A 26,084-nucleotide genomic window follows, 5' to 3' on the forward strand; every position below is an offset into this window, starting at 1 on the left:
TTTACGTCTCCTCTTTGGTTTCCGGAGACTGGTGGGAAGCAGCATTTTTCACAGTCCATGAGTTGCCGAAGCCAGCGGGCATGAACTCTGCCAAGACCTCAGGTCAGCACAGGGACCAGCTGCTTGAGCTCCGTGCTTTTAGAACTCTTCCAGCTTTTCTCCTGGACTCTTCCTCCCACCTCAGGGTTTTCCATGTTTAGCTCCTGTAACCAGACTGCAGATTCCTTGAGAGCTAACCCAGACTCCTCCATCATCTGCTTCTATGCACCATCCAAAGACCAGAGGGGCTGGTGGCGTGGCACAACATGCCAAGAAGACATGGGAGCACAGGCTGGAGTCCCTGTCTACTGTTGCAGCTCCATGCATATATAATGCACCTGGGAAGGCAGCAAATGATTTCCATCCTATAGCCAGGGGTAGGTTCCTCACCTCTCTAAACCTTCATTTCCTTTTCTAGAAAAGAGATCACCAACCTGGCAAGATGACTCAGTAGCAAAATCATTACATTGTAGGTGCCAGGATCCCATACGGGTGTCGGTTTGTGTTCCATTTGCTCCACTCCCAGTCTAGCTTCCTTTTTGTGATATGGTAAAGCAGTAGAGTGGCCCAAAGCCTTGGGACCCTGCACCTGCCCACGTGGAAGACCTGGAAGAAACTCCTGGCTTCAGACTAGCTGATCTCTTGTCTCTCTAAATCTGCCTTTCCAACAAAATCTTAAAAAGCAAAATCACTGGGCCCCGTGCGGTGGCCTAGCGGCTAAAGTCCTCACCTTGAACGCCCCGGGATCCCATATAGGCGCTGGTTCTAATCCCGGCAGCTCCACTTCCCATCCAGCTCCCTGCTTGTGGCCTGGGAAAGCAGTCAAGGACGGCCCAATGCATTGGGACCCTGCACCGGCACGGGAGACCCGGAAGAGGTTCCTGGTTCCCGGCATGCCGCTCACTTGGAGAGTGAATCATCAGACGGAAGATCTTCCTCTGTCTCTCCTCCTCTCTGTAATCTGACTTTGCAATAGAAATAAATCAATCTTTTAAAAACGTGAAAAGAAAAACTGAATCATTCTTAAGTATAAATGTGTATTAGACACACTAAAATATGATTATCTGAAATCCATACTTAACCAAACGTCCTTGTGTTTAATCTTGCCTACCATCTAGGCAAACATAGTGATTTGTTTTTTTTTTTAAGATTCACTCCCCAAGTGACCACAACGGCTGGAGCTCAGGCAATCCGAAGCCAGGAGCCAGGAGCTTCTTCCAGGTCTCCCACGAGGGTGCAGGGTCCCAAGGGTTTGGGCCTTCCTTGACTGCTTTCCCAGGCCACAAGCAGGGAGCTGGATGGGAAGCGGGGCTGCCGGGATTAGAACCGGCATTCATATGGGATCCTGGCTCGTTCAGCCCGAGGACTTTAGCCGCTAGGCCACCGCACCGGGCCCTCTTTTCACTTTTTTAATTTGTAAGGCAGAGCTACACAGAGAAGGACAGACAGAAATCAAAGATCTTAACATCAGCCAGTCTACAGGACCAGAAGGGTAGTAGCTGGGATCCGAACCTGGTGCCCATAAGGAAAGACGGTGCTGGCGGCTTAGTTTACCACGCCTCGGCTCTGGCCCCCTGGCTCGTTGATCTGCAATTCAACCTCACCGGGCGTCCCGTGCTTCTGTTTGTTAAACCTTGCAAGCCTCACCAAGTTGTTGTGAGAATGCGACGCTGGGACCCTAAGACGTTCGCGAGCGTTTACCATCGTAAGCGCTCCTTGATAGCTGACGCTGTTTTAATCCCATTCGTGACTCATTCCGTGATTGCTCCGCCCAGTTTTTAAACAAACCAGCCGGCGGACGGCTCCTCCGCCAGACGGACTCCCACAGCGACGCCATCACCACCCAATGGCCCCAGGGAGCGTGGCTGACGTCACACGCGGAGCCCCGCCCCGGAGCGCCACCGGACGCATAAATAAGACGTGAATCGGGGCCGCGCCTGCCTCGAGGCCTGACGGGATTGTGGCGGTCCTGTCTTCGGAGTCGGAAGCCACGGCTGCCTCTGGACGCGCTCAAGATGGCGACGTCGCTGGGTTCCAACACCTACAACAGGCAGAACTGGGAGGATGCGGTGAGTATGCTGTGTGAGGGCGGCGGAATACCCGAGCTCCAGGCGGCCCTGCCGCAGCCCAGGGGGTTCCGGACAGAGGCCAGCGCCGCGGCCTAGCTCGGTCGGTGCAGGCCCTGGAGGGCGAGGGCCCTCTTGCCGTCCTGGAGGGAGGGGGCTCACACAGGGTTCCCTGCCCGGCTGCCTCGACGTTTCCCGGCTGGTGAGCTATTACCTGGTCGCCTGCCGGAAGTGCAGACGGCGCCCTCTCTCGCGGCCGGCCCATGCCGACCCTCGGGTTCCTGACCCGGCGATGCCCACTCGCGCTCCGTCCCCCTCCCCCAGCACGGTGACCGAGGGGGTCTCGGGACTGCGTCCTCACCCACATTTCCCATTTCCACCAGGACTTCCCTATTCTGTGCCAGACGTGTCTGGGAGAAAATCCGTATATCCGAATGGTGAGTGGTCGCGGATGGAGTGGGGACGGATTGTGCGTATGACTGCTGCCCACCGTCTGCGGAGGGAGCTTGTCCCTTTAGCCCAAAGCGAAGGGCTGTTGTGCTGTGCTCTCACTTGGGAATTCAGCCCTGAGTCTCAGGAATAGCGGATGTGGGTCAAGCATTGCCCCAGGAAGTGGATCTTCCAGCCAGCAGCCAGGAAGGGTCATGTGTTCATGTATCCAGGAGGAGTGGGGCTCCAGGAGCACCTCCAGGAACCCTAGCAAGTTGGGAGGAGAGCCAGGGCTAGAAACTAGGTTTATTCGACTCGTGGTTCAGTGCTTTTGACCCCTCAACTCCGCCTGAATTCTGATCTGGCAGGTGCCCTGTAGCCGGCAAGAGTCGATTTAGCCACAGTTAACAAGTGACTAGGTTAGGGTAGCTCGCCTGTGGTCAGTTTCAGAGATAGTTACCTAGTGGTACTTTGGAGATGTTGGAGAAGCTTATACTCTCTTCTTAGAGGAATAGAAGAGTTGCTGTGTGCAGGCAGCAGCCCCAGGTGGGGCTGTAGAAGTTACCTTCTGACTAACCTTTGTGAAGCGGGCTGGCTTGGGTCGGCTTCCTCCCTATATTGGCGGACTGTGAAGACTGTTAAGAGCTTGAGTTCTTAGAGGCAAACTTGAGAGCAAAATAAACCAAAGCGTTTGGGAAGTGGAAAGGCATCCACTTACTGCCGACACATCCAGAGACTCTTGAGAAATTATGCCTAGTGCATCATCATCAAGCTATATCCCCAACCTTGCTATCTCCCAGTAAAAGTTATTTGCTGTTTCCTTTCGTGGGATGATAGAAATCTCAAGATACTCTCTTGGTTGTATTCAGGAAAAGAGTAGATACCTTTTTTTTTTTTTCATAATTGCAGCTCTGTTTTTTCTGTTTTAGACCAAAGAAAAGTATGGGAAGGAATGCAAAGTAAGTATGTCAAAGAATAATGATTTTATCGTAGTTGTTTCTTTTTCTATATCAAATTAGCCATTTATTAAGTTTTTAGGTTCTCTAGTAAAATTCAGTGCTATATAACTTTCCTACATCATTTTTGTATTTGTTGACAAGTAACGGTTTATCAAGTGTTAGATAGCCATATGCCTGGAGTATCTGGCTAAGGAGGAAATTATAGGTGCTGTAGGATTCTCGGAGGGTTGTATGATCCCTGCTGCTTCTCCCAAAAGTTTAAAGTTTGGATTATCAATAATACGTCTAAGGTGGAGGGGACTTAGAGTTTTTGAATGTTTTGTCTCTGTGTTACATAAGATTTTTGTTTCTGTTCTTAATTATGGGAAAGTGCTGTAAACTGGAGTGAAATAGTGTATGGCATTTAGCTGAGATGACTGCTATAGTGTCTTTTAAATGCTAAATTACTGACTCTTTCTTAAATTCCCAATAAATTCATGCATTGATTATCAGTCCATGTTGTGGCTCCTCCTAGATCTGTGCCAGGCCCTTCACGGTGTTTCGCTGGTGCCCTGGGGTCCGCATGCGTTTCAAGAAGACTGAGGTGTGCCAGACCTGCAGTAAACTGAAGAATGTCTGTCAGACTTGCCTCCTAGACCTCGAGTACGGTAGGTTGGCCCTGTCCGCCAGGGCAGCTCTTAGCCTGTGCAGGGGTGCTAAGCAAGCTGAGCTTCTGGTCGCCTACTTCTCCCTGTCTCTGCTTCTGATCCCAGTTTGGAGTGTCTCATGTGATCTGCCTTCCCCGAGGAGAGAAGCACCATCAGGCCATTCTAGAGTCCTTCAAGGAACAGTTGGAAATTAATCATAACTGGCCTGTAACTCCATCTCTGTAGCCAAAATGAGGTAAAAGGCATTGATCCAGGTGTAGGATCAATTTACCTTCCTGAATGCAAAGCTTTTTCCCCATAGTCCCAGCCGGAAGTGCATAGGCTAAGTGCTTTAGACATTCGTCTCAATTGTGTTGTTAGTACTGGTGTCTTCTGTTGCTGCTGTTTGAGAGTTTGAGAATAGCTGCCTTTTTTCTTTTTTTTTTTTGACTATAGGTGCCATTGTTTGGAGGGGGGGATTGATTTACCAATAAGGGATTCTATAACGGTAAAATAAAAAGAAAATGAATGACTGTGTGTTTAAGTTCAGAATGCTGCTCTGCCAGTATTTGTAAAGGATGTACTGTGGTCCTGGAATGCAGGGACCCTCATGGGATCCTGTCTCCGGAGGATCTATTGGGCAGCCTGAAAGTAAAGCACTCCCAGTGTTGCTTTTAAACAAATCATGCTGTCACAATAGCTAGGCACGTTATTAATTGACAGATCGAATGTGACTGAATGATTTTCTGAAACATCCACTTCATCAAATTTTATGATAAAGTGTTTGAAAATAGGAAGGGAAAGGGAAAGATGGTATTGTGTTTTGTGGGTTTTGAGGGGATTTGGTTTGTTTTGTTGCGCTTTTCTGGTTGCTTTGTTTTCTAAATATAGCTAAAGAATCTGGTTCCTTCTTTATTTTGTACCAGGCCTGCCCATCCAGGTTCGTGATGCAGGACTGTCTTTTAAAGATGACATGCCAAAGTCTGATGTCAACAAAGAATACTACACGCAGAATATGGAGAGAGAAGTATGCCTCCACATTTCTCAATGTAGCTGCTTATTTGATTTAGAAAAATATGCTACTGAGGTGACTTATTGTATAAATGTTTCTTTCCTGTCTAGATTTCTAACTCTGATGGGACACGGCCTGTTGGCATGCTGGGGAAGGCCACCTCCACCAGTGACATGCTGCTCAAGCTGGCCCGGACCACCCCTTATTACAAAAGAAATCGGCCACACATCTGTTCCTTCTGGGTGAAAGGAGAATGTAAAAGAGGAGAGGAATGTCCCTACAGGCAAGAGCCGGGCTGTGTTTTCAGTTGGTTTACACGAGATTGACCGTCTAAAAAGTGGGAGATGCTAGCTTCAAACTGTGTTTGCTTTAAAGCGTGAAGCTCATACAACTAAGATGGTGTATCTCATGTCTTAAAATTGTTAAATGTAGAGGGGCTTGATTAAATGGTAGATTTTATTTCAGAGTAAGTTTGGGGAAATTACTTTATTAGGCTGTATAACATAGATGCTAGCCCTAACGGTTTCTGCCTGGTGAGTAAGACCTCACTGTCACGGGTCCAATTCCAGCGTATCGTTGAAGTTCGAATGACCAGATTTGGAAAGGATATGTAGGTATATTTCAGCTGAAACTGCCAAGCATCTGGATTAGGAGTTAACTTGGGGCTGGTAAACCTTCATCTCACAAAAATTTCTTAATATTTTTTTTTAAGATTTATTTATTTTTATTGGAAAGACAGATATACAAGGAGTAGGAGAGACAGAAAGGAAGATATTCTGTCTGATGGTTCACTCCCCAAACAGCCTCAACGGCTGGAGCTCAGCCAATCCGAAGCCAGGAGCCAGGAGCTTCTTCCAGGTCTCCCACCCGGGGTGCAGGGTCCCAAGGCTTTGGGCCGTCCTCAACTGCTTTCCCAGGCCACACACAGGGAGCTGGATGGGAAGTGGGACTGCCAGGGATTTTTTTTTTTTAATTTTTTAAATTTTTTTAATTTTTAATGATCTTTATGTAGTTGATTAGGGTGCGAAGGGTCAAGAGGTAGAGGAAGGTGGGTGAGACCATTATTCCCCATTCTTTTTCCTTTAATTTAATTCTTAATGGGATGGAAGACCTTAAATATGTTAATAATTTTTTGTTTGGGGGTGACTCATGATAGAAACATTCCTCTTTAAGGAAAACCTCACACCCTGAGTGAGCATTTAATGGCTTTTAGGAAATGTCATACAGCAAATCTCTTGTAGCTCTGTTTTGATCATTACGTTTTGATATAACCACAGTTTCCAGTTCTAAAGGTATTATGTGTTTAGGACTTGAATGTGTATCCACTGTCACAGGTGGTGCTCACATTTTTCTCCCTTTTTTCGTCCTGATATCTTGTTTCTTGATTCATAGGCATGAGAAACCTACAGATCCAGATGATCCCCTTGCTGATCAGAATATTAAAGACCGATATTACGGAATCAATGATCCTGTAGCAGATAAGCTCCTCAAGCGGGCTTCAACCATGCCCCGCCTGGATCCCCCGGAGGACAAGACCATCACCACCCTCTATGTGGGTGGTCTAGGTGACACCATTACCGAGACAGATCTAAGGTTTGTGTGTGTGTAGAATTTTATAAACTCTTTTTGGCTTGTAACTGCCCTGGGATTATTTATTTGCAGACAGAGGCAAGCACATTAAGCCTGTATGAAGTATACTTTTCCTCAGTTGCTCTGTGGTTAGCATTATGCAGGTGAGAAGTTCTGTAAAATTGTCCTTTATGAGCTGGAGTAGTGTTCCTCAAGCATGTTTCTCCATCTTTGGAGAATCATGAAAATATTTACATGGGATTTTGTTTGAAAATAAATAATGCAGGATTTCATCTGACCCAGTGGTGAATGAGGATTTTTTAAGGATGGAACAGATCCATACAGGGTTAGTCACATAGGGGAGGGAGAACTTCGTAGTTTAAACTGTTGGCTTTTGAGAGGCTGGTGTTTGATACATCTGTCTTATTTTTGGCTTATGTTTGTGGTTTGTGGTTTGCTATTTGAGACTTTTGGGCAAATGGTAATGGAAATTACCTCTTTCAAAAAGGCAAAGTGGAGAAGAGCCTCCTGTTAGTTTACCTCCTGGTGACCTGTCTACATTGGCCCCTATCAAAGCGAGCTAGACAAGCCTAGGGGCTGGGGGTCGACCACCTTGCCCTGGGAAAGGCCTCACTGGTTACTGTGGCAGGCATCATCTGCAGTAGAGTCTCTGCCATATTTTTCTTGTTTTTTTTTTTCTTACAGCCATTACAGTTTGTTCTTATTTCGCATTCTATGCCGACCCTTTATCTGGAATTCAAGGCTTAGGGTCTGTAAGGAGTCTGTTGGAACCCCTGTTTCCTCTGTGGGAGAAGCTCTGACTTATAAGGACCCAATTACTGTTTTTCTTTCCATTTCTCAATAAATATGGGGGAATACATGCAGTTAACCAGAGGCCATCTGCCTTGTGAAAACTCAGTGAAAGAGTTCGTTTCCGTCTTGTGTTGTTAACTCCTGTTTTGTTTTCCTGCTGTCTCCTCACAGAAATCACTTCTACCAGTTTGGAGAGATCCGGACCATCACTGTTGTGCAGAGACAGCAGTGTGCCTTCATCCAGTTTGCTACGCGGCAAGCTGCAGAAGTGGCTGCAGAAAAGTCCTTTAATAAACTGATTGTCAATGGCCGCAGACTCAATGTCAAGTGGGGAAGGTAAGAGACTTTAAAAATGCCTTTATTGAGAATGTTCAGGAAATGGGTGTCATTATCTGGAGAGACCATATAATGTTCCCCTTTGGCATATGAGTTTTTAATCAGTAGGATCTTTAAGAAGATCACCATAAGATCATTCTCTGGCTCGTGACAGTTGGTTCTTTGAGATGGAGGGAGAATACTGCTGTGAAGGGTTTTGTATCGTTCCAATTTTTATTTAATATATGTGCTGCCACAGTGAGCACATGTGAAGGGCTTTGGTGTAATCTGCTCCTTTGAAAGTTTAGGTTTTGTGGCCAACTATGCCAGAGCACGAAAATGAATTTGAATGAATGAGACCTAGATAGCTATTTTGAGTTTGAACATAATGACTGCATAAGAAAGACATGGGTAAAATGCCCTGAATTTTAAGTTCTAAGTTTCTAGCTTGAAACCAGGGGGAAGACTACTAGCAGTAACACTTCTCTTTCTAGAAAGTTGTCTACCTGCCACACATCTGTCAAACACATGTTGCCTCTGCTGGTCCATAGTTCTAGCAGGTTTTGCATGTAGGCCTTTCTGGCCTCAAAACCTGCCATTCTGCTCTGGCCAGTAGAACAACTACTGATGTCCTGTGTGCCCCTGCTCGTGTATCTGCAGATCGCAAGCAGCAAGAGGAAAAGAAAAGGAGAAAGATGGAACCACAGAGTCTGGCATCAAGCTGGAACCTGTACCAGGACTGCCCGGAGGTGAGTGCTGGCTCCCTGCTGACGTCAGCTCTATCTGCCCTATGGTGCTTCTGTCGGAGGTGACCCAGGCCTGGCTCCTAGGACGGCTGTCTTGTCCCTGCAGGCGTCAGGGATTTAAAGGTGGTAGAGGCAGTGTTGCAGAACTGTCTTCTGAATGCTGACATTTGTCTCTCCTCTAGCTCTTCCTCCTCCTCCTGCAGCAGAAGAGGAAGCCTCTGCCAATTACTTCAACCTGCCCCCAAGTGGTCCTCCAGCTGTGGTAAACATTGCGCTGCCACCACCCCCTGGCATCGCCCCACCACCACCCCCAGGTAACCCCCATACTCCTGGTTAGCCCAGAGAGGTTCTTGGGAGAGTCCTGCCTGCCACCTCACCATAAAACTGAACTCAGCAAATCCTGTGGATTTGCCCTGCAAAAGTCTCTGAGAAAAACCTGTTGTTCTGGAATTCCTGAATTGCATCCTCTTCCCTGACTTCCCCCAAGCAATCCCTGGTCTAGTAAGACAATGAAAGGTGTGAGTGTTCTGTATAGGTATTAGAGTAGCATTTTTTGAGTTGGAGCAGTGACCTGCACCAGTTGGTTCCCTGTTCAAAACTGAAGCGTGCACAGTGCCATAGAGTCAGCCTGCTGTCCAGAGTGGACTGCGGGCAGTGCCATTACGCAGAGTGTTTATTGTCTGTCTGCAGCAAGATAAGGAGTAGGTGCCAGAATGTACATCAGTGAAGCACCTCTTCATTGAGAAATTCCTGTGACCCAAAAAAGCTGTCAAGAGTAAAACAGTGTGCTCAGTCACATAATTACGTTACATTTTGGCCCAAGCTTTTCTGGGTGGTGGCCAGCAGTAAACGGTTGGAGGACCTGTACTTCATGTATAGTGGTGCTCTGGGTGACATTGGGGCAGCCTGTGCTGTGTCAGAGAGGCCTATGCCTTGTGAAGACGATCTGGTTTCTGGATACCCTCCGTTCTGGTGCCAAACATTGAGGGCAAGGATGACAGTCTCCCCATTCCTGCTGAATCCTGACTGGTAGGATTGGGCAGGTTTGAGACATTTCAGAGTTTCTGGTGACATCCTAGCTGATACATTAAGTCCTGTGGGTTTTCTAGACTGATAAAAAGTTTGTAAAGCAAGAGTACAAGTGGATATTTCTTTTTTTTTTTCAAGATTTATTTATTTTTATGACAAAGTCAGATATACAGAGAGGAGGAGAGACAGAGAGGAAGATCTTCCGTCTGATGGTTCACTCCCCAAGTGACCACAATGGCTGGTGCTGTGCCAATCCAAAGCCAGGAACCAGGAACCTCTTCCAGGTCTCCCACACAGGTGCAGGGTCCCAAAGCTTTGCGCCGTCCTCGACTGCTTTCCCAGGCCACAAGCAGGGAGCTGGATGGGAAGTGGAACTGCCGGGATTAGAACCGGCGCCCATATGGGATCCCGGCGCATTCAAGGCGAGGACTTTAGCCACTAGACCACGCTGCCGGGCCCACAAGTGGATATTTCTGAGCACATCTTGCGACTTGATCCAAAGTATCGTATCAGTCTCGATTGTGTGTAGGTGGCTTCGATCTTGGAAAGCTGCAGAGGCTGAATAGGTTGTCAAGGAGCTGCAAACTTAACAGATGTGTTCTTTTCCATCTGCAGGTTTTGGACCACACATGTTCCACCCAATGGGACCGCCGCCTCCTTTCATGAGGGCCCCAGGACCAATCCACTATCCTTCCCAGGACCCCCAGAGGATGGGCGCTCATGCCGGCAAACACAGCAGCCCCTAGCACATTCTCAACACTGTGGAAAGGGCGCTTACAAATCCCAGTAAATGAATCTTGAAATAAATATATTTCCCTTTCTTAAATAGTTTCCATGGTAGCTGAATGCGTTCAGATGTGGGCAACTGGAAAATGGCAGCCATGCTTTCCTACGCATATTCAGAGGCTCAGTGGACTTGAAATACTGAAATAAGCTGCCATGAACACATCTGGTTACCATTATAACATTACTAATACAACCTAATGTCTGCTGCCCTGGCCTGCACAGGGGACAAGCACATAGGTAAATTGGAATGTTTGACAGAGTTACTACTCTAATAATAGGTTTGTTTTGTATTTCAGGGGTGGGGGAGGGGTTGGACCGGTAGTGAGAAAACCTTTTGACCATTTTTATGTCCTTTGGATATTTTCCTTTTCATCATCTATAAAGAAAGATGACCAGTACTAATCACCGTAGTGTCGTGAGTGTGACTGAACTCTGAAGTTGCACCCTCAGAAAGTCGAGAGGAAGCCATTGCCCAGCACAGCACAGAGCCTTTGTTTCGTCTCCTTTGGAAACTTCATTTATTGCTAAAGGAATTTGATGGATAATTTTACTTATCTATGCGAGTGAAAATACAGAAGCAAAAATTACTTTTTATTCCTATCAATCAGATGGAAACAGATTTCACGAAGCTGTATGTTATTGAAGAAACCTGGTGTCTGGGACAAAATAATTTTACAGAACTTCCTGTAAAACACTCTGTTTCCCTAAATTGGAAAGCCTGGGACTGTTTCTAAAAGGAAGACTTGGCGACCTACAGCTGGAACTGCCCTTCCACATTGACCTGCGTGTGTCTTCAGTGTCGTGTGGTGGTCCCCTCCTCGGGGCAGGGGACTGTTTGCTCTTAGAATGTCTGGATAGATCTGAACTATAAACGGTAAGGGAAATTTGGTGTTATTTTGTGGGCGGGGGGGTTGTTTTTAAATAATTAAAACGGGTCACTTTTCCAAATACTGTGGTGGCTTATTTCTGCACTGCTGTTTTCCTTGTCCTTCGGTAGCTGAAGTTGAGGTCAGTGAGACTTAGAAACAAATTGTACATGAATGTGTGAATTTCTTAAATTGTGCTTTAGACTGTTCTGCTTTTCCCTTCATTGTCCATTCCCTTGGTAGTAGGAAGGCCCGGGCCTTTGTAGTGCTTGTCAGAGGTGATAAACACTAGTAATTTGTGAAAGGAAACAAGTGGGGTCAGCATTTTGGTGTAGTGGGTAAAGCCCACTGCCTGCTCTGCCAGCATCCCATAAAGGGGCCAGTTTGAGTCCTGGCTGACCCACTTCCGGTTCTGCTCTCCGCTAATGTACCTGGGAGGGCAGCAGAAGATGGCCTGTTTGGGCTGCTGCTACCCACAAGAGAAGCCTGGAAGAAGCTCTGGGATCCTGGGCCACTTTTATTCTTTTACTCACCTTTAACGCTGCTCAGGTCTACAATCTTTTTCCCTCTGATATGTAACGGGCACTTCTAGCTTAGTAGTTCTCTCTTTGGGTAGATCTAACATTAATCTTTTCATTATGATTATTTAAAAATAAGTGATTATTTTGGTAAACTAAAATGCATGCAGAAAATATCATAAAGCTCATATATGTCTAGCTTGAACATTATGAACAAGATCCCAGGTCTAGAAATAAGTCTTCTAATTTTCCTAGGAAAAATTGAATGCATCCCTTCACACTTAGAAACCATTCCCATCTCCCCAAATTAATACTGTTCTGGCTTTTATTGTCAGCATTTCCTTGCCTCAGGAAATGTGGGTGTGTTTCTTCGCTTTTCTTTGCTTATACTAGGTGTCTGAGAGTTGTTGCTTGAATCTGTAACTCATTCTTGTTCCTTGTTGCCATGTCTGACCGCAGGTTTCTCAACTTTGTGACTCTTTTTGGTCTTTTTCATTTCTTCATTCCCGTGATTTTATATTTATATATAAAGAATAAAAAAGGCCTTAAAAGTTGGGCTTTATGTGAAGGAAAAGAGCATGCTGCTTCCAGTGGTTATCCCTGCTGCACAGGACCAGGCAGATGCAGGAGAGTGAAAGGTATGTGTGTGTCTGTGGGCATAACCTTCACATTCTATTTGGCATTTATTACTTTTTATTTTTTTAAATAAGCATTCTTTTTTTTCTCCAACAACAGCAGAAGTCACAGTATCAGAAGCAGCAAAGATGCGGATCCACTTTGGGGTGCAGCAATCTCACTCTCTCTGACTCCCTTCTGTACCTGGCAGGGGCAGTTACCTCCCAGAACACTGTAGAACCAACCAGGGCAACCCAAGTCCTCGCTTCCCCTCTGTTTGTAAGACCTGGAATAGTTGGCCACCTGCTCATAAAAAGCTGGCAGCTCATAAATTCAGGAAAGAACATTAGCCATGCTAAGAGTTAGGCTGCTGGGCTTGGCAACCCAGAAGGAGAGTGCAGTGCTAAAACTAAAGGGAAATGCGTCAGCCACTGCCCTACCCAGCCTACACAACTGCTGGACTCCCAGCCCTTTCATCTCCCCAGAAAAGAGTCAGGCAAGAGGTAGGAGCAGTGCCTGCTCTAGTTCACACCCATCACGGTGGCAGTAGGCACCATCCACCCAGTTTGGCTCTGCAGCCTGTACTCTCAGCTTCCTGCGTGAGGGCAGGCACTACACTATGTTCAGGTGATTCCACAGTTCATGACCTTGGCTTAGCCCCCACTCACCCCACAGTGTGGTGGACACCCAGTATAGAAGAATTAGGCAGCCACAAGAATCGGGGAGAACCATTCTAACTCTGCCCCTGGACAGGTCGTTTCTTTCTTTTGAGCCTGTACAGCCACATCTATAAAAGTGGGACAGTCCCACCTTTCCCTCAGGGCTGTGCTGAGAATTAAATATAGCATATGTGCAGGACCCACTGTCAGCCCAGGTGCCGAGGCACTTGGTACACAGCTCTTGTTGTCATCATCTTCATTTCTTTCCCATTTGTCATCACCATCACCACCATCCTCACTGGAACTAAAGGACCTGCTGAGCATGGCAGATAGAAGTGTTCAGAAGTCTGCACTGTCCTGTAAGGTGTCCAGCAGGGTCTCCTTAACCATCCCCACGACCTCATCCCTTGCACATTTTCTAGCTCTAGCATTCTCCAGCTTATACCCTACATAGCAACCCATGGGGCCATCACGAAAACTTCCCCAGTTACTTAGAACAATCTAGCTCACCCTGGCCGTTAGCAACTCTTCTAAGGGCCTTCCTTTCTCCACAACCCCTGCACCTGCACCTGCGCTCAGCTCCACACTTTGGAACCTGCTGGTCTGTTTCTCAGGAGTGCCCTCCCCATCACACTCTCTCTCTTCCCTTGGTGGACTTCCACTCTGCCTCCAAGGTCCCACACCAGTCCTCTGGGAAACTTGCCACCTCAAACCCTTGTACTTTGCCTCTGCTCCATTAACACTTGGTGCTTTGGATGTTGTCAGCATGCTTTAGGGACAGTTAAGATGATATATTGCCATTAATCTGTCTCTGCTACTTTCTTTTCCTTCTTGAAGCCTGGAGTCTGCAGATCTTCTTACACACAGTAGGTGCTTAATGTTCAGATGAAAAAGCAACTGCCTCTGTGAAAAGGAAGACTTGCTGATCTTCAGAAGTATGCACAGGTTGAGGGACTGTCCTGTCAGTGGCGGAGAGAGTGAGCTGCTGTAGAAGGGAGGGGCCGAGGTGTGGCTGGTGCTTGCTAATGACACAACCCAGGAACCCACATGTCACACTGGAGCACTGGTCGCTAACAGCTGCCCCCATTCAGGGGAGGCTGAGGCTAGGAGGCTGGGGCAGACCAGAAATCTGGATTAGGACTGATGTCCCCAAGAAATTTTGAAGCATAGCTACATCTGGGGCCTGCAAGGCCTTGTGTGATCAGGTTTTACAGGTGCAGATTCTCCATAAATCGCCATGTACCATCTGCAAACTTTAGCGCCATAGGTTACCCAGTGCCCATGCCCAGGGCCATGGAAGCTCCAGGCTGGGGCTACAGCTCCTCGGACTCCGGGAGGTTGCGCACCCAACCCTGAGCCACTCGGTTGAAGCTGGGTCTGAGGCGGAGAAGCTCCAAGCCATTGAAGGGCTCTGGAATGAAAGGGGTGCCTGCCCTGGGGATGGCCTCCCCCACCAGGGGTCCTCCAAATGGCACAGGGGTCCTGGGAAAAAAGAGCAGCAGGAGACGTGAGCTACTTGAGATGAGGTGGCAGGACACTGCCCTTCAACCCAGCAAGGTTTTGTGCTTTGAGCAAAGGGCTTCCCCAACACTGCCCTTGGCACCCACAGCTTATTGCTTAGGCACTTGTGTGGAGTTGCCATTACTACATGGGCTTAGTCTAGAAAGTTGGAAGTGGGGTTTTCCTTTCACTTGTCACCCCTTCCCCCTCCACCCCACCTTGAAGAGTTAACCCAAAATCTGAACAAGAAGGGGGAATTGGCAGGGCCCTGAGTGACTAGCAAAATGTGATCATGATACTGGGGAGAAGTTTGACTCCTCGGCTGCGAATTGAAGCATCCATGGGTGCCACTGTGTTGGAGGACAAGTAGATTATCTGAAACTGCAGGAACTCTGCCTGCCAGCACCTTCACCTCCAAGCTTGTGATGTAGACAGGCACAGGTACCCAGGGCAGCAACCATGGATCGCACCATGTCAGAAACAACCCACAGGCTGCTGGCAGCAGAAGGGACAGGGAGGTAAAACAAAATCGATAGCATGGCAGAACACTCCAGGGCAGCTTATGGGCTGGAACTACACCTGCCTTTGCTAGTATGGCACCCACAGAAATGTGAAGTGGAAATAGCAAGCACACAAAACAACACCACACCTCCAGTAGCTGTGTCACTCGGGGGCCTCTGTGAAAAGGAAGTGACAGTGTCCTGGACACACTCACACACTCAGGGAGAGAACCAGGAGTGCAGGCTAGTGAACTTCATTTTATAAATGCTGATTTTTTTAAGGGAAAATATGCATACAGTTTAAGCAACATTTTTGTTTTTTAACTTTAAGAATGAAAGCATTGCTTGCTTAGTTTTCCTACAGTCAGGGACCAATATGGGAAGGGAGCAAGCCTCAGGTGCCAGGCCTAGGTTCCAGCCAGGGCAGCCTTGCTGCTGAGGCCACCCAAGCTTTGGTGGTGACAGCCAGGACCTGCGGGAACAGCCTGGCAGTGTCCACACTGAGTAGGTCTCAAGGGTGACAAGTCTTAACTGGAAGCTGAGAGCCAGGGAATCTGGTCCCAACATGGCTGTTTCTCTGCTGCGTGCCTTAGTGGCCCTTTGTGTCTCAGAAGAGAGACTGGGGGTCTGTTCCTCTCCATTGACAGCTGCTGCTGCTGGGAATGCAGAGCACCTCTCACACCTGCAGCCAGACACTGGTACAGAGGCAACCTGAGCTGGCACCAGCATAGGCTGCCTGGGGCTGCCTGTCTGCCAAAGGTAGATAGGGTCTGGCGGCCTGGGAGGGCAGACAGAAACCCCTGCCTTGTAGGAGCTGCAGAGGATCTGTCCAGAGCTCCTGGCTCACACAATGCCTTTCGGGTCCCAATCCTTCCTGACTATTCACTGTCTTGAGGCAGTCATTTCCCACCCAAACTGTGCCAAACCCTGCTCTGCCTCAGTTCCTTCAGCCCTTCCTTGTCAGGCCTGGTGTCCAGGCTTAGTCAGGGCCTGGTGCCCGTACATCTGTCTCTGTCAAGCAGACACGGTCTCTGCGTGTGGTCCAGGCAGGTGCCAGAAGAGCTGGACTGAGGCCTGCTCTCTGAGGACCCTTTTTCTTGCTTACTGTAGCCTAAAATAGCCTCAGCTGGAGGAAGCCAGCTGCAGCTGGAACATATCCCCAACCCAAGGCCTCCCTGTGACGTCCTCAGGCCCCAGGACAGATGCTCGGATGATCCCTTTCAAGTTCTCCCTTAGCTCTTTCAGTCATGACTTTAGCCTACACACAGGAACAGCAATAGCTACTGTGCATGAGAGCTGCTTTCTTACTGCAAACTTTGCCTCTGACTCTTCAAGACAGCCTCATAGCAATCTGATAACTTTCTAGAAAATCTCCCCTACAGCTGAGGCCCTATCAGAGTTGTCTTCCTGACATCCCTGAGCCTCCTTGGGTCCTTTCATTTGCAGGGCAGGTGGGGAATTAGAAATTAGCCTGTGTGTGCGTGTGAGGGACCTGGGGAGCATAAAGCTGCCGGGAAGTCCACCTAGAGGGCAGCCAAGTCCTGCCCAGCCCCTGACAGTTTTACAGATGGATCCAGCCTTCTCCCATAAGGCGCCCTAGAGCACTCTTTCACAGTGAGCAAATTCTTTGCCCAGGAGAAGATGGAGGAGGAAAAGGGCAAGTTTAATAGCAAGAACTGAGCCCCAGTGTCTCTCAGCATCTCCTGAGATGCCCGTCAGGCCTGTCAGGTGTATTCCCTCCATTACACCAGGAACCTTGCCTTCCCGGGGCTGAATGACCTGGCATTCTCAGATTCCACTCAGAGGGATGCCCGTTCCTTCGCACAGATAATTTACTCCAAGCAAACTGGCTGCCTCGCCTGCCACTCCTCACTATCAAACATCGCAATGCTTCTGGGGAGACAAGAACCAGCTCCACTAAGGTCAGTTAACAGCACCATCCTAAGCCTCCCGCCCCTCTTCCCCACCGGTGGCCCACCCTGCCTTACTTGTTGAAGTTACGGTAGCTGGTGGGGCTGGGGGCCAGACCCAGGCCGTCACTCCGGTAGTCTTGGTAGCTGATGAACTCCTCCCAAGGGCAGTGGTAGCCCTTGGGGATGGCGGTATGGTTGAACTTCTCCGGAGGGACACCCTTCAGGGGCTCAGCGTAGCCTGCAGGAGGAGCGGCCGCATGGGGGTGGCAGAAGGGGACCTTCTCTATCCTGCTGGGTCCTGGGCCCTCCCGCCCGCAGGATTTAAAGAAGTGGGGGGGCCTCCCGCCCCCAGGACTTAGAGGACCCGAGATGCAGCGCTAAAGCTGCTCCAGCTATGGGACCTCTCCCTGGACCGGCAGGGGTGGGATTAGCCATGTAACCTGGCTGTGGAGCATGTGAGGTGCTGGGGAAGAGGGAAGCTTGGAGGCTGTCTGGGAGCCCTTGCTGGGCACACACACTCGCCTGGAGCCAGGGCACTGGGGCTGCGGATGCTCTCGGCTGGGGTGGCTGTGCTGTGGGCATCTTCCGGGGCTCCTGGCGAGGCGGGGTAGATGTGCAGCTCTGAGTGGTAGTTACGCTCCTCAGGGCCATTGGCGACCTGGGCGCGGGGACCAGCGCTGGAGGAGGCTGCAACCTACCACCCGCTTCCCGACCCGCTGCCTCCTCCCTTCCCCAGAAGTCCTTTGGGTGGGGTCTTCCTTGGCACTCACCATCCCTGGCTCTGCTGTTCCAAGTACCTTCCTCCTGGCACTTCCAGCTAGGCTCTGTAAGGGGCACATAAACCATAGAGTGGATCAGCTTGGCAAGAAACCAAGATCCTCCTGCCACCAAAAGGAACCAAAAGGTCCGAGTCTTTCCCTTGGCAGTCAGATGAGATAATAACTTTATAGCACCAGGACGGAGGAAATATTGAATGCCAGGGTCCTTCCAAAAGTTACTGGGCAAACAGAGTTACAAGAGGTATTTATTTTGTTGTAAAATAACCTGAAATCCATGCATAGGTGTATCTCTATTTTGTTTTTGTAGTACCCATTTCCCATGAACGTTTTGAGGGCTCTGCCCCAACAGGCTGGCTGCTGTTGTAGCAAGTCTGGGTGAGCTTTTTCACGTCTCTGAGCCTTAGCTTTCTCCTCTACAAATGGGATGATGATGATGGTGGTGGTGGTGGTGATAGTGGATGGTGATAATGATGTCATTGGATTCCATGAGCATTGACTGAGATAAGCCAGCCCTGCTTAGGCACATAGCCGAGGGATGTGTGTTGCCAGGTTCGTTTTTTGTGCCACATCATTGCCTCTTGGTTGTTTACTATGTGGTGTCTAGTGGAGCCACCTATAGCTGCGAGACCCCTGTCTTCATTAGAAGTATCTGAAACTACCTTATCCTTTTAAAAAGTTTATCTTAAAAGCACAGTTGAAGAGAGAGAGAGAGAGCTTCTATCAGCAGCTTCTATCACTCCCCCTGTTTTACTGATCACAACAGCCAGGACTGGACTAGGCCAAAACCAGGAGCCGGGAGCTTCTTTCAGGTTTCTCATGTGTGCAGGGGCCCCAAAACTTAGGCCATCTTCTACTTTCTCAGATCATTAGCAGGGAGCTGGGTTGGAAATGGAGCAGCTGGGACTTGGACTTGAGCCTGTGTCCATACAGAATATCAACATCACAGGTGACAGTGGTGTCCACAATAGTGCTGACCTCTGCCTTCTCTCCTTTGAAGCCAGGGAGAAAAACATCCTTGCTTGCTTTTTCTACCAGAAGATTGTGCTATGGCTGCCTTCTTCCAATAGGAAGCAGGGAAAAGGTATCCTGTATTTTCCATCTTGGATCAAGCTCGAGGCTAAGTCCTGCCTGCTGCAGGTTTAGTCCAGACCTCGTGACTGTTCTTGGGCAATTTTGGTAACAACTAGAGTCCTGTTCCTCCGCAGTGCATCCCACCTGCTCTACCCTAGGCTTCCTATCTGTGGAAAGAGGCCCCACTGCCCAGAATCACCCAGTAAAGCAGCAGTTCCACCCAATGGGAACCTTACTGTCTTTCCCAGCCATAGCCACATCCTCAACTTGGCTTTAGGCTCACTGCTGGCTCTCTCTGGGCCTCAGTTTCCATCCCGCCCCTTCTCCCCAGGCATCATGCAGGCCAACTCACCACCCGCTGGCTGTCCGGAAGCTCAAAGGTGAACCGCTGCACGCGGCGCTGCCTCTTCTGGAAGAGGAGGGACCCACGATTGTTGCGGAGGGATAGTTCCTCTATCATCAGATCCTGGGGCACACTCAGCTTCTTACCCAGGTCCAGCAGGGGCACTGCGGCGAGAGGCCAGGGCTGGTCCTCACCACCAGCCCCATGGCACCCCAGGCCAGACCGACCCGGCATGGCTGTCCCTCCCCAGGCCTGCCACCCAGGCACTCATCTTTGAGACCTAGCCCACCTGCTGGGTGAAAACAACCCTCAAGGGTTTGACTGCTGGATAAGTCAACACTCAAAAATACACTTGTATTTCATCAATGAATTTCCTATGTGGTTGACATGCGGTGGCAGGAGCAATGAGCCATGCTCAGATCTGGGTGTTTTCTCAGGGTAAACCAGCAGCCAGAGGGTCAGGGGTGGAAGGGGACACTGCATGGTTTTGGGCTGGAACCCCTGGAAGAAGGGCACAGCCAGTTGCTGAGATGGGGACAGCTAAGGGGGAAAACATGTCTTGGGGAAATGAGGAGCTTGGTTTTCGATTTCAAATAGTCCTTTAATATTGCACAATCAGCAATATGTGCTCTGAGGATGGTTAGACAGTACAGATCCCAGAGGGCAGAAATGCCCTACCCCATCACCCTGACATCACCAATCAGGGCCTTCGCAGAAATGCTTTCCTGACTTTTTCTGTGCTATTTACCCTTGTGTGTGGGGGGGAGGGGTTAAGATTTATTTTGATTTGAAAGGCAAAATTAGAGAGGGAGACACATAGCCATCTTCTGCAGCTTCCCCAAGCATACTACCAAGGACCTGGAATGAAAGTGGAACAGCTAAGACATAAAAGCACACTTATAATATGATGCCAGCATCACCTACTGTGCCACAGTGCCGGCCTCTCAATGTGACTTTTGGCCCCAAATGAAGCCATGGCATTCTTGCTTTTGTCAGTTAAAGGGCACTGCATTTCCTGAGGGCCACATGTGTACTACATTGACTTTCTAGTCCATACCCAAACTCTCCTAATTGTCTCTAACCTGGAGCACGCTAATTTGGGGGAGCTTGCAGGCTTCCAGGTGGAAGTGCTGATGAGGAAGCTGCATGTATGAATGGAGTGTTCCCAAGAAAACCAACCTAGGGATAACAACCGGGCTGACTGAACTCACAGCAGGGTTCGAGGGTGATACTGTTCTCCACAGTGATACCTTTTTGTCTCATGATTAGGACTAAGTCACAGTCACTGTCGCAAGGACATTCAGGGCTCATATTTTGGTACCCATTGCTCATTGAAGTGTTTCCCCACTACAGTAAAGAGCAAACTTTCACCTGTGGCCAACAAAGAAGGCTTTGGAGGTGGGGTGACAGAGTGATGAGGACCATGCTGGGGCGGAGCTTGGTGCAGACAGCTGACCTGCATTGTCCGGCTCTGAAGTCAAAGACGCCAAGCTCATATCCCAGCTCCCTGGATGGTGTTCTGAGCCGGATGAGGTCCGCAAGAAATGGGAATGGATGAAAAAAGCTGCAGACTGAGCCCTGGGGTCCCCAGCTCTTAGATGGAGGAAATGAGGGGGAAATGGCCCCAGAGCCGGGGAGATAGGAGGAGACCTGAAGAGAGAAAAATCCTGGAACCCAAACCCTAATGGTGTGGGGGTGCTGGAACGGCCCAGCATGGAGGCTGATGCCACTGCTGGGCAGGGTAAGGTGCGAGCTGAAGTGGGATTGCCACGTTGAGTAGCGTGGGATCACTGAACTTCTCACAGTAGCAGTTTGTATGACACGTTTGGGTGTTGTGAGAGTCTGGTTGGAGAGGATTCAAAAGAAAAGGGACGGAAGAACCATTTCCACCAAACAGTGAAGGAAGACTGAGCCAAACCCAGGATGTGGAACACTCCACAGGGCAACTGGCCTGCTTTCCTCACACAAGGGAATGACATGGAACAAGGGAAGGGGAGGTGGTTTTAGATTAAAGGAGCTTTAAGAGAGATAGCAACCAGATACAAATGACAGCCCTCTTGGACTCTGATTAAAGCAATCTAGAAAATTTGAGGTAGCTAAGTGTAATGCTAGCTATTAGATGGTATTAAGTCTTTTTAGCTAGTTGTGTTCCCTGTGGTAAGGTTTTGTAGCATATGGGAAAATGTCCTTGTTCTCCTTGTTGATGCATTCTGAAGAATTTGGAGAGGATGAACAAGTGTGCCCTTTGGTATTTGGAATACGGGAGGAAAGACAGGAGGCAGGGAGGCTTGAGCTAGCTATTTTGGTGTGTGTTTAGAAAGTAATTTAATAATGTGTTAAAGAGATAGAGGATGGGAAGGAACATGTGGCTAATTGCTTTGAGGAGCTGGGTTGCAAATGACCATGACTGGAGGCAGCTATGGGATCTAGAGGGATTTACTTGTCTGTAATGACGGAGACATTGCAGCAGGTGTGTTAGCTGGTGGGAACATTTGATAGAGTGAGTGCCCAAAGAATGTCCTTGAAGACAAGAAGGGCTGGCACCAGACAGGTGTGAGAGGCCTCTGCCAACTTTTTCAGGAAGGAAAACCAAGAGCCTGGGTGCAGATGCCAGCTGTGGCAGATGGTGCTTGCAGATGTTCTCAGCCAGTCACTAGATTCTTCTCAACGAAACAAGAAGCAAGGTCATAAGTGCAAAGAGGAAATGCAGGTTCGAGGAAAGACGAGAGGGGTTGCCAGAGTCATGGGAGGGAGGATGGGGGGTGGACGGTGGCTTCCAGGCGGCACCACAGGCCACTCAGGACCTCTGAGTTATTCTATGCAGTGATGTCCTAAACAGTCATTAAAAAAAAAGGACTTTTTTTTCATTCTTTCAACAAATCTATAAAGAGCCCTTACTACATGCTAAGAACAGAAGGAAATCCATGATGGGTTAGATTGAGGGGGAAAGTACTTTCACAAGCATATGTATTCTAAGATCCTATGTAAGTTCATGCTCTGTATACATATGTAGGTATCTGTATATGCATTACAAACTGCAGCACATGTGGCAGCTGCTAGTGACTACTTATGGGATATAGGAATGGGGTGACTGGAAATGATTTACAGTAGTGTTCTTTTAACAAGTAAGTGGATTTCATGAGTACCAATATGAAAGATTATACCTAAGTACACCCGAGCCCTCTCCCCACTGCATGACCTCAAACAATATGGTCAGTATTAAAAACGTCTTTGAAAACAAAAAACAAAACCTGTTTGACTAAGTAGTTCTATTCCTAGGAGTGCATTCTCAGGGGATGGCGTTGAATACACATGTCCAAAGACATATATCCCAGCAGTGGGATTTGAATGTTGTGAAGTCCCAGGGATGGATTTTGTGCTGGATATTGTTCCGTGTCTGTTACCAGTGGCTCACAGCTCACAACTGCCACCTTCTACCAAGAACCACCCGGTTATGTGGGAGCAGCTGCAGCAGCTTGCCAGGGTGCGATGGGTTCTGTGATTCTGTGACTGAATTTGGACTATAGCTAAGCCCAGTTTTGCTGTACAGTTTCACCCCTGCCTTCACCTCCCTTCTGAAAGCACCTCCTCCATAAGGCACAGGCACAGGACCCCTGGGCTGAACTTACAAGGATCCCACTCAAGACTTCCTTGCCCCAGGAGATAGCTCTGCTGACCACCATTGCAAGGGGGTGGTCAGTCTGTATCGCAGGTGCCATAGGCAGAAACTGAATGTTTTGGGAGCAAAGTCTGTATGCAAGGCAGAGGTCAGCCAAAAGCTAAGTCAAAGCTGTCAGAGGCAGGTGCTGATCTTAACATTATGTTGGTCCATAGTTGGTGGGGCCAGTGCCCTAGGCAGCATATGTTCCTAGGGTATTTGGCCACAAGTTCTGCTCTCTCTGGGCCTGGGAGGACCTGAAGACTCCTGGCTGGGGCAGTGATGAGTCAGTAATCCAAAGCCCACAGGTGAATGAAGTTGATATTCAATCGGGTTCCCCAAGTGGATAAAAGCCTTGGACAGGCACTGAATTTTTCCTCTCTCTAAAAGGAACCCTCTGGCTCCCCACATAAACATTTTTTTTGTCTTGTATCTTTTCTCGCATGTATTGCTCCCCCATCTTCAAACTCTGGTTCATGCTGTGGGGGTTGCAGCAAGAGGAGCTAGAACAGGGACCCTTGCAGAGTCAGGATCGCACCAAAAGGGGAAAGGAGCCGTCAGACTAATGGTGCAAGAAACCAAGGCACAGGAATCAGGCGACTGTGAAAGCACAGAACATCCCTGGCTTGCAACCACCACTAGTTTTGTGAGCTTAGTTAGAATAATGGGCAGAAAATAACTAAATAATACTGTAAGCAACCTGCAAGGTATAGAAGCACAAAATGTGCTGGGGTTGGGACCACTGCAAGCTTAGTGAGTTTTGTTAGCTAGGATAACGGGCAGAATAAAAGAGAAAGATACTGTAGGCAGTTACTTAAAGGAAAGGGATCTGATAGTCCACAAAAAGATTAGTTCTTACCTAGAGAAGTTTCTGTGCACAAGTTTAAGATTTGTTTATTCTGTATTCATCAAAATATAGGTTAAGATTATAGAGCTCTCTGATGGTTTGCTACTGTCCTAAAGTGTATAAAGAGCTTTTGAGATCTTGATAAACCTCCTAAGAAATCAACATGATTCTCAAAAGTATAATTTCTTTTAAACAAAGCTTTGTTGGTACAGTGCTGAAGTGTCCTGTTTTTAGGTTTCAGTCCTTTGCCAAACTCTTGCATTTCAAAGTATTCTCTTACATTTGTGAGTTTGCTTTCCAGCACTCTGGTTAAATTGCCCAGGTCTAATTTCTTTAAACAAACAAACAAAAAACCAAGAACGCCCTGCAGCTGCCTCTTCACACACAAAACAGCCAGAGCTGTCAGCGCCCCCATACCAGAGCAACCACTGGGGTCCATTCTTGGGGGACAGGGAATGTCCCAAGTTGGATAAATGGACAGTTTGGCGAAGAACAGCTGATCATCACCTGTGACAAGTTTTTCTCAGCTACATGGAAAAACAAAGCGGGGGAGGTACTGTAGGCAGAAACTGGGTGTTTTGGGGATGGGCTCTGCACACAGGGCAGTGGTTGGCAAAAAGTCGGGGCCATCGGACGCAGGTGTTGCTCTTGAAATGGGTTGGATAATGCTGCACTGACAAGGTCCGCAGCTGACCAGGCCAGAGCCCCAGGTAGTGCACATTCCTAAGGTAATTGGCCACGTGCTCTGCTCTCCTCTGTGGGCGTGCAATGATCCACCTGAGGACCTTGTGGCTGGGGCAGTGAGGAGTCAGTAAACACAAGCCCCGCAAGTAAATGATATTGGTAGGAAATGTGGGTCTCTGAATGGATGAAAGCCTTGGACAGGCACTGGATTGCTCTTCTAAGAAGAACCCTGTGGCCTGCTGCTGCTTTCAGATGCTTCCTGTATCTGTTTCCATTACGGATTGCCCCTGGCTCATGCTGTGTGTGTTACAGCACCCAGATCTAATCAATGGGGTGCAGGGGAAGTCAGGGTGGGGGCAGGAGGCGGGCAGTAAGTACTATGGGATGGGCAGGTGTCGGCTGAGCTGTAGATGACCCAGAGGCAGCCTGAAACAGCCACCGTAGGATGTGGAACCCCCATATGTAACCATTATATAAATGTTTAAAATGGAACAGGGGAAGAACTGACACAAGCAGGTTGCTGTGGTTGTCTCCAGATGGGTTCACTACCCAGTTGTTCATGTCTGTTGTGTCTGGAGAGATTTTAGGTAAATGGCTTCTTTGTGTAACCTTACATTGAAGCCATGACTCCAAACACAGAGTCCTGGAATCTAGCCTTGGCTGTTCGATCCATCAGATGCGTGACCACATGCCTGCTCCTGCCATCGTGCCCCCTGGTACCCATGCCCCTTGTCTGTTTTGGGATCAGGGTGGCTAGGGGTGGTGGGAGGCGTGATGACCTCAGTGAGACTCACGGTTACAGTTAGCAAAGACAAGTGCAGGGAACTTGGAGAAGCAGCAGGGGCTGGCTCTGGGATCAGGGCCCTCAGAATTCCACTTGGCGCTGTCAGGCCTCTGTTGGGGTCACCACCAGGAGACTGTCTGGGTCACTCAGTCTTGCTCCTGGCTCTGTGGACACAGAACAAGGTCTTTCCCCAAGCCTCAGGAAGTTCCCCAGCCCTGGCTGCAGATCCCACAGACACTCGCACTGGGCTGGCCTCACACCTGTTTACTGGGCCTGGGGCCAGAGGGCCTGAGAGGCGAAAGACTGGGAACAAGAACAGAGTTTGGGAAAAGCACAAGGCCCACCTTACCTGGTTCAGAGAAGTCTCCCATGGCAGACACTGCTGGTCCCTTGTGGTCCTTGGGGATCATACTGTGGAGGGGCAATACCCACACATGCACCAGGCCGCCTCCTTCCCTCTCTCCCCCCCATCCTTTTCCAGTCCCTGGCCCACCCAGATCCAGTCCCTGAACAGCCTCAGCCCAGCCCAAAATTAGAAGCAAGAGCTGTCTGGGCTGGAAGGGCTTGGAGGTCTTTGTATAGAGGAGCCTGAGGCCCAGGGCATGCAAGGGAGAGGCAAGAGGCCACATAACAGGCTTCCATGTTGCTAGGGACACTCTCCAGGTCTGGCACCGTGATCAGAGGGCAGCAGGTGCTTGGGAAATGGGGTTGGGGAGGAGAGGAGCCTTGGCTGCTGCTGTCACCTGCCCGCCCAGGACAGCTTCCATCAGGATTGGAGGCTAAAATCAGGCAGAATGGGTACATAGGCTACAATGGGCTCTACAGAGCCTTCTCATCCTTTGAGGCTGGAGGGCATCGGCTGGCCCTTGTATCTCAAGGCACTTTCCAGGAATCTGGGAGATTCACCAAAAAACAATGTGCAGAGCCCAAAGACCCTTGAGTTGTGAGCAGAGTTGTC

General features: G+C 48.9%; 3 protein-coding genes across 3 annotated transcripts in view; 1 reads left to right on the forward strand and 2 right to left on the reverse strand.

Moving 5' to 3' along the window:
• Nucleotides 1–26,084, reverse strand: part of SYNPO (synaptopodin) — a 219,785-nt gene that overhangs the window by 124,966 nt on the left and 68,735 nt on the right. The gene's annotated exons all lie outside the window — the stretch shown is intronic.
• On the forward strand, nucleotides 1,951–10,959 carry RBM22 (RNA binding motif protein 22). Its single transcript, XM_004587530.4, has 11 exons — nucleotides 1,951–2,108; nucleotides 2,489–2,542; nucleotides 3,464–3,493; nucleotides 4,008–4,140; nucleotides 5,046–5,146; nucleotides 5,242–5,414; nucleotides 6,524–6,724; nucleotides 7,685–7,849; nucleotides 8,489–8,577; nucleotides 8,757–8,888; nucleotides 10,219–10,959. The coding sequence occupies exons 1-11, from the start codon at nucleotides 2,055–2,057 to the stop codon at nucleotides 10,347–10,349; spliced, it is 1,263 nt and encodes a 420-aa protein (XP_004587587.1). The 5' UTR covers nucleotides 1,951–2,054; the 3' UTR covers nucleotides 10,350–10,959.
• Nucleotides 14,361–25,536, reverse strand: MYOZ3 (myozenin 3). Its single transcript, XM_004587531.2, has 6 exons — nucleotides 25,476–25,536; nucleotides 19,163–19,317; nucleotides 17,725–17,784; nucleotides 17,483–17,618; nucleotides 17,036–17,198; nucleotides 14,361–14,529 (listed from the first exon to the last, which is right to left on the reverse strand). The coding sequence occupies exons 1-6, from the start codon at nucleotides 25,534–25,536 to the stop codon at nucleotides 14,361–14,363; spliced, it is 744 nt and encodes a 247-aa protein (XP_004587588.2).

Source organism: Ochotona princeps, chromosome 19, assembly GCF_030435755.1.
Source record: "Ochotona princeps isolate mOchPri1 chromosome 19, mOchPri1.hap1, whole genome shotgun sequence".
In the NCBI taxonomy this organism is placed as follows: domain Eukaryota; kingdom Metazoa; phylum Chordata; class Mammalia; order Lagomorpha; family Ochotonidae; genus Ochotona; species Ochotona princeps.

What these genes read in the sequence shown, in the direction of transcription:
- RBM22 (XM_004587530.4), top strand. Translation starts at nt 2,055, where the DNA reads ATGGCGACGTCGCTGGGTTCCAACACCTACAACAGGCAGAACTGGGAG. An exon ending in GGAGAGGAATGTCCCTACAG is followed by an intron (nt 5,415 to 6,523) that starts GCAAGAGCCGGG and finishes CTTGATTCATAG; the next exon opens with GCATGAGAAACCTACAGATC. An exon ending in ATTACCGAGACAGATCTAAG is followed by an intron (nt 6,725 to 7,684) that starts GTTTGTGTGTGT and finishes GTCTCCTCACAG; the next exon opens with AAATCACTTCTACCAGTTTG.
- MYOZ3 (XM_004587531.2), bottom strand. Translation starts at nt 25,536, where the DNA reads ATGATCCCCAAGGACCACAAGGGACCAGCAGTGTCTGCCATGGGAGAC. An exon ending in GGGAGACTTCTCTGAACCAG is followed by an intron (nt 19,318 to 25,475) that starts GTAAGGTGGGCC and finishes CTCTCGCCGCAG; the next exon opens with TGCCCCTGCTGGACCTGGGT. An exon ending in CAGAGCCAGGGATGGTGAGT is followed by an intron (nt 17,619 to 17,724) that starts GCCAAGGAAGAC and finishes CCCCGCGCCCAG; the next exon opens with GTCGCCAATGGCCCTGAGGA.